Raw genomic sequence first — 16,911 nt, 5'->3', positions numbered from 1 at the left:
CTTATCCCCTCTGTGCCTCAGTTTCCTTTTTTGTAAATGGGGCTAGTTGGCTGCTAATATGACTTTTAATTATTATCAGTGTTTTGTGAATAAGAGGCATTGGGACTAAGAGAAGCAAGTTACTTCACCTAAGGCCACACAGTCTATGAGTGTCAGATATGGGACAAGAGTGTAGGTGCTAGTCTCACAAGAGCCAGGCAAGGTGGGTACGAGTGACCGGTGGTTCAGGCTTCCTGTGCAGCCCAGTGCTCTGCCTGCTCTCTGGTTTCCCAGTGAGGTCATCAATCCCACCCATGGAACATGAGCCCCATTACCTGGAATCTTGGGAATTTGCCCACCTGTAGAGCAGAAGTAATTTAATCCTTTGGGCGGGCCACAGACTGAGCGAGTCTTGGGTATATTGGGCCTTAGCCAGGCACAGAGTCTTTCATCCCTCCCTCCTTCTGCTGTAGAATTCTCTAGAGAAGGGGAGGAGTGACTAGGTTTGGCTCCTAGGATAAAGGAATGTGGGAATGCTTCAACCATCCACAGGGTGGTAAGCTGTTGCCTGAGGGTTGGGACAGAGAGACCTCAGTGGCATGTGGTGTTACGGTGACCTTGCAGGCAACCACAGCTTTGAAGAGAGTGGCCAGCATGTAAAATGACCTGTGGAGAGGACTTCTGTTGCATAGACCAGCTCCCTCTGCCCAGATGCAGCAGAACACATCTGTCCTGCTTACTGTGTGGCTCTTCATGGCTCCTGTCTTCCTTTGCAGTCAGTACATAACTGGAAAACACTTGATTATAAAGTTAATTCCAAATTCCTTAGCGAGCTCTTCAGGGCCTCCCATAGTCTAGCCCCAACCTGCCTTTCTCCAAACAACTATTTATTGATCATTTAATGCGTCGCCACCTTCCCGAGTCCAGGGCTCCCTGACCACCCATAGTTCAGCTCTGCAATCCGCACACATCCCCTCCAGACACGCCCTCCTTTTACCCAGACCCACCAGCATGTTCACATCCCCCCTCAGCCAGAGTTGTTCTCCCTGCTCTCTTTGCCTTTTTTCCCCTCCAAAGTAACACGTGCACGTGGTCAAAGAAACCCAAGTAGTATAGAAGGGACTGTAATGACAGCTCCATTTCTCATCGATTGCAGTGTCTTACCTCTGTCTACGTTCAGCTCAAATGGCTCCTTTACAGCCCTTCCTGTGATCTGGGGTCTGGCTCCTCCCACTGTGCCCTGTTTCTAGGAAGAATGGTGTTTGGCACTGTGGCTTCTTCCTTGGGAGGCCAAGGAACTGGGTTTTTGTTGTTTTGCATTCTACTAAATTCATAATGAAGGCTCTTCGTCATTTTGTCCCGAGAAACAGCCATGCCCCCCACCCTGCCCCTGCCCCTGCCCCTGCCCCTGATGGGCCCTGAAGCTTTCAGGATTGTGTCTGGAGAGTATTCATGACAGGTGTCGCAAACCCTTTGCAGTCCAGGCCCACTGTCTCAGATGACAGGAACATCGGAGTGTGACTGGTCTGTTCAGAAGGGCAAATGTGACTTTTCTGAAATTGGGCCCCATGGGACATAAGTGAAAAGGCGGCCTTGATGGTTTGTTTTCACACAACTGAGCCACTTCCTGCTTCCCTCCCCCAACATCAGGGCGACCTGGAAACAGAGGGCCGTCTCGGGCTCCTAGAGGAAGACAGGGAAACTGACGCGGATAGGATTTAGCTGGAGGTGTGTTTCCACCATCTCTCATCTATCTCTTCTCTGTACAGCTTTTCTGCCCGATTTTCCCATGAGCTGGCCCTTTGCTTGCTCTAAAATCATGGTTCTGAACAGGGGCTTTCAGAACGGCTAGGCCTGGAACTCCCCTGCACCACTCTGCCACGTGCTCTGATACGTGATTATCCCCCCAACACCTCCTTTTATTGGGGGGAAAGGCAAGAACTGCTTTGGAGGAGTCATTTTTCTCTTGCTGATTCCTAAACTTCAAGAGGATCAAGTTTTCCTTTTAATTAAAGAGAGAGAGAGAAAGTAAATTCTCTTTGTGCACAGTTTTGTCAATTTGGGAGATGTAAAAAGATGTTATTTGGGAATTTGAATTTGTGAATCCGTGCACATCAACATATCTCTGCATGCTGTGAGCAGCTGGCTCCTTTAAAGGATTTTCTGCATTGCTCTGTTCCTGGTTGACGTGTGTGGGAATGATGCTGGATGGTGTCCTCGTGCCTCATTTCGGATGATTTCTACACTTGTTTTCAAAAGGCCAGGCTATGATTGTCGGAAGCACCATAAGGAGTCCATCGTCTGTAACGAGTATAATAAGGGCACATGCAGGTCCTGAGTCAATGCTGGCAGTTTTGAACTCAGAGTGCTGAAAGCTTGACTGTGCGTGGTTTGCCTTGATGTGGTTTGTGTGCTTCCCAAGGATTCTGGAACGTGAGACAGGGCTTTCCAAGCCCTTGATGAGGTCCATAGCTGTCTTCCAGAAAGCAGTCCTCTCCCCACAAAGCACTGTGCCAAAAATGCCTCTTCCTGCCGGCCTTGCCGTGATCCCACGGCTGGTGTCTCAGCAAGGGAGGCCTGCCCGGGAGCGGGCTCCATGACCCGATGCTCTGCCCTGGGCGGTTGTGGGAAGGAGCTGGGGTGTCATCAGCAGACCCCAGAGCAGCAGGCAAACAGTGCTGTGGATGGGTCCTGGGTGGCACTGGGAGAGCTGAAGGCCAGAGTGATGCCCGTGCCCATGGGTAGGGGCAGGGCTTGGGCCCTGCAGTCTGGCTTAGACATTTTACTCTGATTCGACTTAGATAATGGCAGTGCTAGTGGGCAACCATTGGCAGATGGGGGAGAATTAAACTTACCAGCTAGATTTCTGATTCTGAAGTAGATACTGGGTGGCAGATGCTAACATTATTTGGCATTTTCCTAGCACTTTCTAGGTGCCTGAACCTTCTTTCCTTTCTCCAGGAGAGAGTCTAGAACAGAGATTCCTGGCTAGCTTTCTGGAGCACAGCTCTGGGCCCTCGGTGGGAGTTGTGCCCCTCGGTGCTGCTGTGAGGTTTGTTTGTACAGACCAGGAACTAGGAGCCCCCATCCGTACCCTGTCTCCCCATCGACCTGCCTCAGTAGGAGCACGTCAGGAGCTTTTTAGGGGATGAATGGATAGATTCTGCATTATCTTCTCCTGGTTCTTGCAGTGCTTCATGTGCTTTTGGCACGGGAAGTTTTTTATATTATTAATAGTATTTGTTTCTTATTCTGAGGAGTTGAGAAAGGAGGGTTGGGAATCCCCAGCCATGTCCAGGTCTGGGGTGGGGGTAGGGGTTGAGGACAGTGGCCAAGTGAGGCTTCAGGGTCTTGGGCTGGGCAGGGCTGTTCCCTGCTGGATGCTCAGGGTGGTCGCAGGTCCCCCTGCCAAGTTCAGCTCTCTCCCTTTGCTTTGCTTTTCTGGTCCTGGCCCAGGGCCCAGAGCCTAGATCCATGCCTCCTTATCGGTATGAACTTGGCCAAGTGGCTTTCCTGCTCTGTCCCAGTTTCCCTTCTGAAAAGGCAGGTGCTGAGTTAGATGTGCTCTCTGCCCAGGGCCTCGCGGCTCCCGTCATATGATCCAGCGAGCGAGCTCACCTGGGACAGCACACGTATTTTCCACTCTCTGCTCCCTCCTCCCCTCAATAAGAGGACAGGCCAACAAGGCAAGCTGGTCTTGTTTTGTCTTCTTAGGGGAGACTTTGAGTCAAACCGGCTTGATTTTGCACTCCTTTCTGGCCAGTTCAATGCGCATCTCGAGTATATATCATTGACATGGCGCCTTCCTATAGCATCGCTGTTCTAGAGCCAGAGGGGACTTGCTCAGGTCACGCAGTGAGTGGCAGGACCAAGCCAGAGACCCGGGTGTCCTGGTTTCTGGGCCAAGGTACTTTTCTCCATCCTGCTCCTTTGAGAGCAAACAGCAGTTATGCAGTGGATGTGGAGTATCATGACAACATACCGCAGAGGGTTCCTCCTGCTTATCTGCCACCCCCTTTTTCAGGCCTTGTCTTCCAGGGGAGTGGATGGGGGATGTCCTTCTGACACCTGGAGCTGATCACTGCACTTCTTGTTTCCAGGGCCCACCTTGGCTTCAGCTGTGTTTTCTGAAGTGTGTTCTGCACGGTGGAACTGGTTATCAATTGAGCCAGGGCTTCCATTGCCAAAGACAAACATGTAAGAAGTGCCTTGTTAAGCCACGTTCAACAGGCTGCTTTCCTGAAGATCTGCTTTCGGAGAACTTTTAAGACGCTGATGTGCATTATGCATTTTCTAAGAGGGGAGAATTAAAATGCACAGAGTGGGAATTTGCTCTAAGGAAGCAGGAGAGCCATGCAGCTAGGCCTTGAGCAGGAAGTGAAACCCAGGACAGGAAAGGCGGTTTGTGAAATTCTCTGTCTCCGTTTTTGTTTTTGTTGTGCATTTTCAATCTCCGCCCTCTCTTCATACATACATCCTACTTTATTAAATTTCGTTTTCCTTCTCTCCACCCTCACCCGCTGACGTTTTGCTTTTTAATGTGGTGAAACACACATGATATCAAATACCCATCTGAATTATTTTTAAGTGTACAATTCAGGGGCCTACAGTACATTCACGTTGGGTAACATCACCATCCTCCATTGTAAGAAGGACAACTTCTGTCCCTATTAAAACCAAAACTCTGTCCCTATTAAACAACCATCCCCCTTCCTCCTCCCTTCAGCCCTGGGCAACCACTGTCTACTTTCTGTCTCTATGACTCTGACTACGCTACGTACCCATATAAGTGGAATCCTACAGGATTTGTCCTTTTGTCTCCGGCGTATTTCACTTACCATCCATGCCCTCGAGGTTTATCCACGTTGCAGCATGTGTCAGAATGGCCTTCCTTCTTAAGGCTGCACAGTGTTCCATTGTACAGATATGCTACCTTTTGCTTGTTTATTCCTTGAACACTTGGGTTGTTTCCACCTACCCCTGACTTTTTCTTCTCTGGTCCACAAGAAGATAGAAAATGCCCAGCTCTGTGGTACATTTCACAGGCAGAGTCACTCAAAAGGAAAAAGAAACTAAACGAACCGATTATCTTCTTTCAGGTGCTAGCCTTTTCTGCCTCCCTTCTTACCTGCCTGCCTCCGGCGTCTCTCACCTTTCTTCTCAGGGAGCTGCCATGACTGTAACGGTGGAGCTTGGTCACTCCTCGTCTTTCCTCTGAGCTTTGGAACCCTGGGATGTCCGTGTCATTCTGCCCTTAACTCACACTTTCCTTGTTTCCCCATCAACTTATCCTCTGTGTTCTGGTACCTGACCCCGAGGGAGTGCTCCCTGCAGGCAGGTTGAAGAATCAAGGTACGTCAGGACTAAAGAGGCCCTGGCCCCAAACCTGGCCACCGTAGCCTTGACTGGCTCCTCTGCGCTTATGGGCCACTTCCCTCTGTTCCAGGTATGTAGGTATGTGTCATTAAAAACGACCACCCCCCTGAGGACAGAGAAGTCCACTGAGTGTGCAAAGGTATCCAGTTGTCCTCCTCTTTCCCGTAAGAGGAAGAGCTGTGTGGGCTCAGTAATATTTACTCCTCCCACTGCCTCACACCTCCTTTGAAAAAGAGGAGGTGAGAAGGCAATCCGAAATTTCCCTTGGAAGTCTACGTGAGCAGCTTTGTAAGGGAGAGACCCTCCTAAGGCCTTCACGCACAGAAAGGGTGGGTAGGAGAGGGGACGGTCTTTGTTGACTGCCCATCCATACCAGGTATTTCCCACTGTTATTTCAGCCAGCCAACGTGCTCTGGGGGGATTATTTCATGCCCCCAAATTAAGGAACCTGCTCAAAATCCCAGAGCTAGAATTCAGACGGGTGGCATTGGCTTGGCTGGCCTTGGTACCCCAGTGTTTCCTGTCTCTACCTCCTTGGCACACACTGTCCTCCCCAAAGCACCCCCTCTCCATCACATAACCAGAGATGACTCCCTTCCTGCCAAGGTTGGATGGAGGTTGTTAGTAGAAAGTGTTAGTAGAAACGAGTGGAAGGGGCCTTTATTTAGTGGTTCTCCACACTGAGTGAGGTGAAGTCTGGCAAGTCCAAAATCTGCAGGGCAGGCTGGCTGAAGACCCAGGAAACAGTGGACATTGCAGTTCAAGTCCAAAGACTGTCTAGAGGAAGAATACTTTCTTCCTTGGGGGACGTCAGTATTTTTCTCTTCAGGCCTTCAACTGATTAGACGAGGCCCACCCACTAGGGAGGGTAATATGCTTTCCTTAAATTCTACTGATTTAAATGGTAATCTCATCTAAAAAATATATACCTTCACAGCAACACCTAGACTAGTGTTTGATCGTATCTGGTACCAGCATGGCCTCACTAGGTTGACACATAAGATTAACTGTCACACCTACGCACGCAAGTGCCTGGTTATCCTGATGGCATTAACAGAGATGGGGAAAAGCAGGGTCTCTGCCTCAGGAGGCAAGACTGTATATATGAAGAAATTAAGGACAAGACCATTCATATTTAAGGGCTATCTGGTAATGATGAAATGTAAAATGTACTTAGAGGAAATGAGAGAGAGGTGAAGGCTGGAGGGGTTCTAGGTGCTTTCACTGCAAACCTTTTTGCTGCACAACTAATTGTTCATCAGACAATTTTAGGGTAAAAAGACAAAGTAGCTAGTTGATAGTCTGCTTTACATTTGGCGGCCTTCATGTATTTAAGCTAGTTGTTAGTTTGGTTTCATTTCTCCATTGATAAAATTCTCATAGAACTCCTATTTCTATGTGATATAAATCTCAGCACTCACGATGGTCATACAGAGTGATGAGTAGATGTGGTTCTCTTAAAATACTGGGTGATAGAAACTGCGGGTAAAGCAGATTGCAAAGCTACGTGGAAAGCCAGATTGCATCCTGTGCTAGAAAATGATCACGTGTCAGTTTGCAAATCCTTTGGGGATCACAGTGCTCCCTCCCACCTGTCAACACCAAAAGTTTACCAAGCTATGCAAATATGAAAGAGGTCGCTACTCATTCACAACGGTCTCTGAGAGCGTTATTGATTCTTTAGTTGGAAACTGATACCTCTCTTAATGAAGGAAGACATTGTAACGGAAAAGAAAAAGTATGATGCCAAGTGAGGAAACACAAGTAACTAAATGTATCACACTAAAGACTTGCAAGACGATGTCTTTCCCCTTTTCACAAGAAGTCTTTTTAATGTTTCATGTTTCATTATGCCCTTCTTAATGTCCGTCTTTATTTTTCTTTGTTACTTTATCTTTGACAGCAAAATTGCCTTATGGCCAATTAGTTGTGCAGTGAAAATGCTTGTGGCAAAGTTATTTATAGCCAAATAAGCTTATGGCAGAAATTCTGGACCTGGGCTCAAGGATTCTGGGGAAATTTCATGGTAGGGGTTGAACAGGAGCTTTCAGAACATGAAAGTTGCAGGTAAGTGAGGACACAGAAGACAGTAGAACCAGAGCGGGAACCAGGGTAATAATAATACTTTGGACTACATCTGGGTGTTTATTGAGGGTTTTCACACGCATTGCTTCGTTTGATGAAAACCCTGCTCATGAAAACCCTGTGGGTTTTTTGTTTTGTTTTTGAATGGAGGATCCTCAGGCCAAGAGTGGTTAAGGGATTTGTCAGAGGTCACACAGCTTGCTAGGGCCACAGCAGGTCTTCCCACTCCAAATCCTGCCTCCCCTCCTTTCCCCCCTTTGCTGGGTGTAATGACATCCATGTGAATGTGTGTGTGTCGGGGTGGGAGGTGGGGGGAGGAACGAGTACTCCAGGAAAGAAAGAATCCATGCTTTCTTCCCCAGGAAATTTTGTGAAACGATGAAAATGGACTGTTTTTCTCTCACTCTCGCTGGGTCTTCCCTTTCCACCATCCTCATTAATGCCCACGCTTTTCTTGTTTTCTCACCCTCCCTCAGACACGAATGCAGAGTTTGAATCCAGATCCCAAAGCCCAGTACTCAAGCGTCTATGGAGCCCTCAGGAAAATCATGCGGACTGAAGGCTTCTGGAGGCCCTTGCGAGGTCTAAACGTGATGATGATGGGCGCAGGGCCGGCCCACGCCATGTATTTTGCCTGCTACGAAAACATGAAAAGAACTTTAAATGCCGTTTTCCACCACCAAGGAAACAGCCATCTAGCCAACGGTATTTGAAAGCATTTGTCTGGAGTTAGAAAGTTCTGTCCTTCAACAGACCCTTCCCTAGGGTTCTTCTCCCTGTGACCCAGCAGCCTGACGTCTCGTCTCCGCCACGCTTGCTTATGAATAAAGAAGTCTAGAGTCGTGTGTGTGCACACACACCCAAACACACGCACACACACATGCTTTTTTCCATACCCCTCCTTCGCTTTCTGAAGCCTGGGGGAAAATCGGTGACAGAGGTGTTTCAGTTTTCATTGTTGTGTGGGTTTTCGTTTCGTGTTTTTTTTTGTTTTTTTTTTTTAAACATTCAAAAGCCATTAATGATCAGATCTAGGAAAACAGTAGCCTTGACTAGGAACAAAACTTTTGAATGCTGGATTCCAAAAACAAACAAAAAAATGTTATCTGGACAGCTTCTTTGAGACTATTTAAAAACTGGTTCAACAGGTCTCTACAACGTCAAGATGTAAACTAAGCTTTAAAAGGTCAAGAAGTTTTATGGCTGACAAAGGATTTGCTCCAGCGCAGACGACCTTTCCCACTTTAAGCTTCTGGGGATTGGGGGATTTCACCCCCATTCTTTTCCGTTTGTCTGAGTTGCATCTCTGCGATCAAGGGCTGAAATAGTTTTGTTGTTTTGAGGGAGTGGGATGGGGGCTTGAGTTTGGCGGGCAGCTCTTCCATAGACATGTCTTACTGGGCCCGGCTGAGCGGTTAATGTTCGCCTCTTCTGTGGGTTTGGCTTTTGTTGGTTTTTGTTTGGGTATGGAATGGGACTATGGCTAGCAGCCTCCGGTGTACTTATTTTAACAAAATTAATTGTTCAACAATGGCGAGAGGTAGACGTGACCAGCAACAACTTTCTTCCCTTCTCTTTTTGTGCTGCTCAGAACCAAAAAGCAGCTCTTCCATCAGCAAACCTTGGTAATAATAACTGCACCTGGCTGGTTTGCAGACATTTGTTTTGCTTTTTAAAAATTGGCTGTTAATTGCATTTATTGAGATGGTCACAGAGAGCTCTGCTCTGAGGCCACCCCCGCGTCCATAACCCTCCTTTTGCTGAAACTGCCTTATGTGAGGATTTAGCTCCTTGGTCACTAAGCCCCTTGACGGCGGTTTGATGGAACCCAGGTTATGCCACGTTCTGCCCAGTGCTGTTACTGCTGCACTGTGACGTGTGCTGTGGTTGCACTTTGACCTTTCTGGGGATAATCAGAGGTGTGTGTGAGGAGGGAGGAGGGTGTATATGCATATCTGAAGCCTTATCCCGGTATCCCTCATTCCTCCCACCTTCCAGCGGTAATTTTAATTACTGGCATGTTACCCGCAAGAGGCAGGAAGCCCAAAGCCCAAAGCAAAATTCTAGGCCTGAATCAGGCTTTTGATGCTCCTGGTTCTTGAAGCCAGATGAGACCCTGGATGGGATCAGCCACCTCAGAGACAAGTCATAACTTTCCAAATTAACCCTGAAAATCTACCACGTGCAGATCTTCCTGATGTCCTCTTCCCATGCCCGTGTTGTTAAAAAATGCCTAGATTTTATTAAGGAATTTTCTTAGATTTCTCTTCTGGCATTTTCTCTCTCTGAGAAGTATACATGGGCTACTCCCAGTAGAAGGGGCAGAGTGAGTTTATCTATAGACAGAGATGAGCGAGAATTAAAACCTAAACAGTTGAAAAAGCCACAAAGCGTGGTTTCTGAGGACCACCCAGCGTTAGCAGGTATAGCCTGTTCCCGGGGTTGACTACAAGAAAGAAAATGAGGGTTCTGCAAGATGAAAATGTGGGTGTCTGTGCCTATGTCACTTTCCCCACTTTTATCCAGTATTTCCATGATTACTTTAGGGTTTTAAGAGTCAGTGCTCATCTGGGTGGAGTTGATAGTGACTTTTGCTTCTTAGAAAGCTGTGCTCAGGGTTCCGTCTGATTTTAGGTTCCAGAAACTTCCTCAGAACACCTGGTCCCAGAGGGTAATTTTCTGGAGTTTGTTTTGCAGGGATAGCTGGGAGTATGGCCACACTGCTCCACGATGCAGTAATGAATCCAGCAGAAGGTAATGTTTCACGGTCCCAGGGAGTGGCAGCCGGGAATGCCAAAGGGGCTGGAAAAAAAGGTGTTGGGGGAGGGATATAGAAGGTTGGGCAAGAGGACTCCTGGCCCCCAGGCAGAATAAGCAGGAGAATTCTTTATCACGTTATTAAAGGCCTTGAGAAGGGACATAAGCATTTGACCTTTTAGTATTCCTGTTCTTTTAAACGGAGTTACTCAGAATGTGACCTGGGGACTAGCAGCCACCAGCATCTCCTGGGGACATGAGAAATGCTTTCTTAGGTCCCAGCCCGGGCCCACTAAATCAACATCTTGGGGTAAGAACGGGGAATCTATTTTAACAGCTCTACTGGCCATTCTTGTGCATGCTTTTGCACTGTAAAATCTGTGCGCACACACACACACAACCTCTGGCCCTTGTGCACTTATCAACCCTAGACAAATTTAGGGGGAAACCCATCAAAGGCCTTTCATGAGGGCTTATAATTTTCAATTTGCTTTTTAAAAAGAAATTTGAAATTATTATGGAAATTTCAAACATTTGCAAATGTAGAGACAAGAATATTACGAACCCTCATGTATGCATCATTACTGCACAAATGAACATTTGTCCGAATGTTCGAGAACAGTTGTCAACTGTGGAGACTTGAGTTCTGTCAGCATTTTCTGTGTCCTATTGTCCTTAGCCGACTGGGTCTAAATAGCGAGGAGTTCTGGGACCTCGTACTGGGCCTGCTTTCAGCTGGGTTAGTCTCTGAGAGATGAGGGACTCCCTCTATCTTTCTCCCCCATCTGAAAATGGTCTCTTGCCAGAAGGGAAAATCAGAGGTAACATTTTAAGTCTAGTCTCATAAGTTTGTCTGTTTTTGTCTTTTATGGTTAAATTTGCTGATTTGCTCTCAGCTGGCTCCCATGCTCTAGCAGAGGTGGGCACTGGTTCTGTCCTGCAGCAACCCAAGGGGTCAGATTGGGAGTGGGGCTTCACTTTTTGTGTGTTCAAGGCAATTCACACAGGGTTAGTGACCAGTTAGCCCGGAGGAGGGCTAACCAGGCAAGAATTTTGGTTTTATTTTTTAAAGGAGAAAAAAAAAATGAGGTTCAGCTTCCCCTTCTCCTTGAGGTTATATTGATTTCAGGACTTGATCTCTTGAAAAGCGAAGAAAAGTGCACTGTATGAGTTCATTTTGGCCAGGTGTGGGGCTGATCACAAATCTAAGCCTAAGGGACCACAGTTGGCCCTCATGTGCCTCATGTCCTTGGAACCAACCACCAGTTCCTTTTGTATTAAAGCCAGGGTCTTCATTGGAGGTTGTCATGGAACTTGGGCTGACATAATTCTAGTGTCTCTTCCAAGAGCACTGTGACACAGAAGCTAATGACACTTTCAGAGGTACAGACCACAGAAGAAAAGACGGGGCACGAGTCCGGGAGACGTGTTCGGACGGAGGAAGGCAGAGGGGTCCGGGCAGGATTTATATTTGTGGCAGATGCAATTCCCCCAGGTAGCCAGGATCTGGGGGTCAGGTTAGGGAATCCAGTTCGAAGTGGATTCAGGCCAGAGAAAGTTCAGGAAATAGCCACCTTCCTGGCACTGGGTTGGGATTGCCTGGAGCTGGCCCTCTGTGGTCTCAGGCTGGGGCTGTGTGTGTGCTAGGTCTCCGTGACCTGTTACCAGCATGTCTAAACTTGCTTGTTTCTCTTTATGGCTTGGCTTCCCATTTCACTCCGACCTGGGGTGGGGCCAAACCAACCAACTGCCCACTGACTGATTGCCCGTCCATTGTGCCCTGCGGCCCCGACGACAGTTGTGAAGCAGCGCATGCAGATGTACAACTCGCCCCACCGGTCGGCCCTCAGCTGCATCCGGACAGTTTGGAGGACTGAGGGCTTGCGGGCCTTCTACCGGAGTTACACCACGCAGCTGACCATGAACATTCCCTTCCAGTCCATCCACTTCATCACCTATGAGTTCCTGCAGGAGCATGTCAACCCTCACCGGGGCTACAACCCACGGTCCCATATCATCTCAGGAGGGCTGGCCGGGGCCCTCGCCGCGGCCGCCACCACCCCCTTGGACGTGTGTAAGACCCTCCTCAACACTCAGGAGAACATGGCCCTCAACTTGGCCAACATCAGTGGCCGGCTGTCAGGCATGGCCAACGCTTTCCGGACGGTGTACCAGCTCAACGGCCTGCCTGGCTACTTCAAAGGCATGCAGGCCCGTGTCCTCTACCAGATGCCTTCCACTGCCATTTCCTGGTCCGTCTATGAGTTTTTCAAGTACTTCCTCACCAAGCACAAGCTGGAGAATCGAACTCCATACTGAAGGAACAGGCGGTGCGCAGTGATTCCAGAATCTTTTATTTTTAAAAGGCTTTCCCTACCTGCTGCCATTCCCTTGCCCTCACACCAAGATCAGTTTTGCAGGGTGTTTGCAGGGTGGGCCTACCGCTCCCTGACACCTTACAGAAAGGAGAGGATGGGACAGCCGCTTACCAAGAGGCCGTCCGCAGGCACATCCAAGGTGGTGGTAGGTAGGGAAGGACTTTGGAAGGGGAGCAAGAAATTGCTTTTTCTCTTCCTCCCCTAAGAGGAAGGTAGCTTTTCTGCTTACCTTGGCAGGCTCTTCCCCTAGAATTGTAGATCTCACAGGTGGGAAGAAAATGTGCAGTGAGTGAAACCATTAAAGCAAAAAAACAAAAACAAAAAAAGGATATAAAAGTTCCGTACATGATATAAAAGGGATGGATAATGTTTATCCTTTATTTTTCTATGTAGAGGTTTTTGGATTTGTGTGTGTGTCCGTGTGTGTGTATGAATCAGTGTGACAGCTGGGACTACAAAGCTGTGTTGTTTTTTTTAATAGAGGGCTGAATGCTTCCGTTTGGGTTAAGTAAAAGGCACCAAAGTAATAAATTGCTGGATCTGACCTAAAATTATGTTGAGCCCCCAGATGGGAAGTTTCACTTGAATGTAAAATAATAAACATAAGTTTATATTTTGAATTTCTCTTTTCATGGGGAAAAAAAATGTACACTGAAATAATCAAAGTAATATGTATCTTCCAGCTACTTTTTGCTTTTCTTTTATTCAATCAGCCACCTTCATGTGCCTTTTCCCTTTGTCTCTCCTTGAAATTCCAGGACCAAAGACCTGGTTCTGGGACATCTTCTTCTGCTGTTTGCATGCGCACATTCTGGTTGACAGGGTCACTCACACTGGAGGGCAGTGGCCCCAGGTGAAGTAGGATGACGAGTCTTACACCTGCTGAGACCATCTCCTTCCCTGGTTGTGAGTGACACAAATGTTCATTCCCCTTCCTTGGCCAACACTTAGAAGCCCTTGAAATGCCAACATCTGGCTACTTATTGGGCAGGCCGTGGGGGTAAACCCTACCATTACGCTAGGACTTCTTTCTGCATCTGTCTTTTAACTTAGGCCCTTCAGGTATTCTGTTCTGTGTGTGTTTGACTAAATCTCCTGTTTCCCTGTGCAGTTTTAGGCATTTTCAAAAACAGCAAGTGTATCTATGACATTTGTCTGTTCTCCCCCGCCCTGTCACAGAGCCTCTCACTGCACAGAGACAGAAGCCAGGCCCTCTAGTCGGCGCCCTGCAGCTGGACCCTCCTGCATGAATTAGGACACTTCTGGAGCCATTTTCAGCCTCACTAGGTCCACGACAACTGAGAACATAAGGCCTCACTGCCTTGAATTCTGAAATGGTGCATCTGGGCCAGATTGTCACTAAGAGAAAATAAATGCGAGCCTAATTCCCTCCAGCCACACCTTTCCATTGGCTGCCAGACCTCTCACCACAGGAAGACCAATGGCTTCAGTTTCCTTTCAAGAGCCTGTCTCTTAACATGAGCAGGAAGCATGTGTGGACCTTCATTCCTGCAGGCTGGTCCCAACCTTCACCCTTTGCTCTTCACACTTCACCTCAGGCACAATCAGTGTCCAGGATCTCACTGAGGCTCAGACCTGGGCTCCCGTAACTTCCTGGGAAGAATTCAGGTGGTACTGGGACATTCTCCACCTTGGGACCCGGCACACAGTGCCTCTGCTAGTCTCAGGTCAGGGACAGGCGAGTGTCATGGGCAGCTCCCACATGTGCCCAAGCAGGGCCTTGCTTCTGGGCTGGAGGGCTTGGCTGCTGGCCTGTCCCACCTCAGGGTTAACCCCCCCACTCCCCCCAGTGCAAGCCAGTTGCAGCAAGCATCTGTTCCACTCGGGATACAAAAGCCCCTGGAGACCACGCTGCTGTGAGAAGTGTTTACCTGTCTCTAAACATGTCCTATGTTAGTGTTAACTTATGCGGATGGACAAACTCGATCGAATTCTAAAATAATTATCCAATCACCCCTTTCGTCCACTTACTATTTGCCACACTGCTGCAAAGTATTCTTTATTTCTTATAGGATTTTATTTTCGATATTATTCTGAAAAGAAGCTGTTCACTTCTCTGGGAAACCTCCTTTGGGTGGGGAGATGCAAGAAGCAGAGGTAAGGAGTGGATTTCAGAGCGCTGCGGGCTCAGAGTCGGTCGGGAGGTCTGATCCTGGCTCTCCTCTCTCTGTGCAGATGCATTGGCTGGGAAATGGGGGTGACACCACATGTCCTGCCTTCCTCACTGGGTCTTCCTGAGGCTGAATAAGCACTAAACAAATATAAGTGATCATTAATTTTGTGAGAATCTTCCCCACTCGTCCTGAGCTCCAAAGTTTGTACTATTGCCCCGTACAGACTGCAATCCAGTGGTTGATTGTGACTTGGACATTGTGAAGTACTAAGTGGGAAAATGTTCTCCTCTACCCTCTACCCGCAGTGATGACCAAATTAATATTATGTACTGGGTCATTAGTGTCTTGGGAGTGACATGTGCAGCCAGGCAATGCCACTTGAGTACAAGTACTCAATAACTGTGTGTGTGTGTGTGTGTGTGTACTCTTCTGCTCATACCATGATATGAGATTCAACCACTTGTAGATCAGAGTTTTATTTGCAAATAAAATATTGATTTAAAAAATGGGTAAACGTTCAATCCATGACTATGTTTTTAAAAGTTTGGATTGAGTCTAGCCATTTTCTGGCCGACGTCCATTTGTATGCTTTCTGTTTCTGTTTCTTTTCTTCCTTCCTTTCTTTCTTTTTTCTTAAATGCTGATGTCTTATACCAAGCACTGTCCTCCAAAGTCCCCCTAAGGCTGCATCTGCAACACATTGTTAGGCCAGTGAGGTCTTATTTAACTTTATTTAAAGATGATTGTGCCTGTTAAATGCGAAGGTACTGCTGCTTCCTACCTGCTAGACCCACAGTGTGTGTTATACGGGGAGTGTTGTTTCTTGAATGCCTGTAGTAAATATCATTCTGCCTCTCAATTGTTGGCAGTTCTTTGAAGGGGAGAGCTATGTGTTTTACGTGGGACTAGTTCTGCTATGCTGCTACAGTTTTCACACTGGAGCTAGAGAAAATAATAAAGCCTTGCTCTCTGAAGTGTTGGGGGCTAAGTGGTGCGACTGTTGAAATAAGAGGAGAGTGGGTGGAGAAAAGAAACTAATTCTGGGGCTTGTGCCTATTCCAGGCCCATGCAGGAAGGACCAGGATCTATGGCAGCGATAGAAAGTACCCTTTCAGCCAGCCCTCTTATCACAATGGAAACAGATCACCACCACAGCCAGCCTAGAGGGGTCACATTGTGCCAGGGCAGTGCCTGGGGGCCTCCTGTGGCATTGTCCACCACGCTGGGGAAGGTGGCAGCTGTTCTTTCCTAGTATGGGAGTGAGAGTGTGACAGACTGCGAATACATGGTGTGCCCAGCCCTGGCCTGTGGTACGCTCGTGCCTGTTTCTCTCACACACACTAATTAACCCCTTTGTGGCGGTGCCGTCAGAGTCCTCTCCATGGAAGGTTCTGAGAGTGACCAGAAGCCATACATGCTTCCTATAGGCCACAGCGCAAGCCAGAGGACAAAACCTTTTCTGGAGCTGGGAGTGGGTGTGTGGGGGGGGCAGGTCTCAGGCCTCTTTGAGAAGCCAGGGGCGACTCGACTCCTCACACAGTTTTGGAGGTTAGAGCATCTACTTTCGCTGAAGGCTGTAGCGACGGTGGAGAGGCAGAACTGAGGTCAGGCCTGAGAACCAGCCACGGGCAAGGATGCCAGGGGGTGGAAAGGAGGTGCTGATGAGAGGGTGAAGTAGGCCGGAGTTAACGCTTTCTGTTTAGTGATTTGAACAAAGGCCAGTGTTGTGTTTCTCAAAGCTGACTTGTGGATTGGAGTTGCTTCCACCCTGGGGTAGGTGGCAGGTATGGGAAGACCTGCTTTCACTCCATGTGTATCCGTTCAGCCCCCATGAAGTCAATCTGCCAACAAATCTGGAGTGCCTTCCATGAGCAGAGCACCGTGCCTGGTATAACGTGGTTCCAGCCCTTTCAGGCCTTACAGCCTAATAGAAGAACATAAGAGAAGACGTGGACTTCTGTAACGCAGTCAAATCTAGACCTACCAAGATGGTAGTGGAGGTCCCCATGGAGGTAAAACAGTAACGTGATATCATTAGCCAAGCTCCGTGAGACACTTGTCCATCTCATTCATGGGTCTGTCCCCGCCAGTGGTGTGCTGGAGTGGCCTCTGCACAGCTTCCAGGAGCTGATTGTCTGCATTTGTCCCCTGCTTTGCATTCAGTAAAGTCATATTGCGAGCTTGAAGTTAGCAAACATAGG

At 48.1% G+C, this 16,911-nt stretch overlaps 1 protein-coding gene across 6 annotated transcripts in view; it reads left to right on the top strand.

Annotated features, from left to right (window-relative positions):
* SLC25A37 (solute carrier family 25 member 37) overlaps nucleotides 1-13,191 on the top strand; it is a 35,809-nt gene extending 22,618 nt beyond the window's left edge. For 2 of the 6 annotated variants that reach the window (XM_081075767.1, XM_081075768.1), the window contains exons 2-4: nucleotides 7,917-8,145; nucleotides 10,138-10,194; nucleotides 11,996-13,191. In XM_081075767.1, the coding sequence (XP_080931893.1) occupies nucleotides 7,917-8,145; nucleotides 10,138-10,194; nucleotides 11,996-12,516 (807 nt within the window). In that variant the 3' untranslated portion in view covers nucleotides 12,517-13,191. Of the gene's footprint in view, nucleotides 1-7,916; nucleotides 9,066-10,137; nucleotides 10,195-11,995 lie in introns of those variants that run through there. The other 4 variants (XM_081075769.1, XM_081075770.1, XM_081075771.1 and 1 more) reach the window with 3 other exon arrangements.
* The last annotated feature ends 3,720 nt before the right edge of the window (nucleotides 13,192-16,911 follow it).

Source organism: Rhinolophus hipposideros (assembly GCF_964194185.1).
Source record: "Rhinolophus hipposideros genome assembly, chromosome: 16".
Taxonomy (NCBI): Eukaryota; Metazoa; Chordata; class Mammalia; order Chiroptera; family Rhinolophidae; genus Rhinolophus; species Rhinolophus hipposideros.
This window is presented reverse-complemented; position numbering and strand designations above follow the sequence as displayed.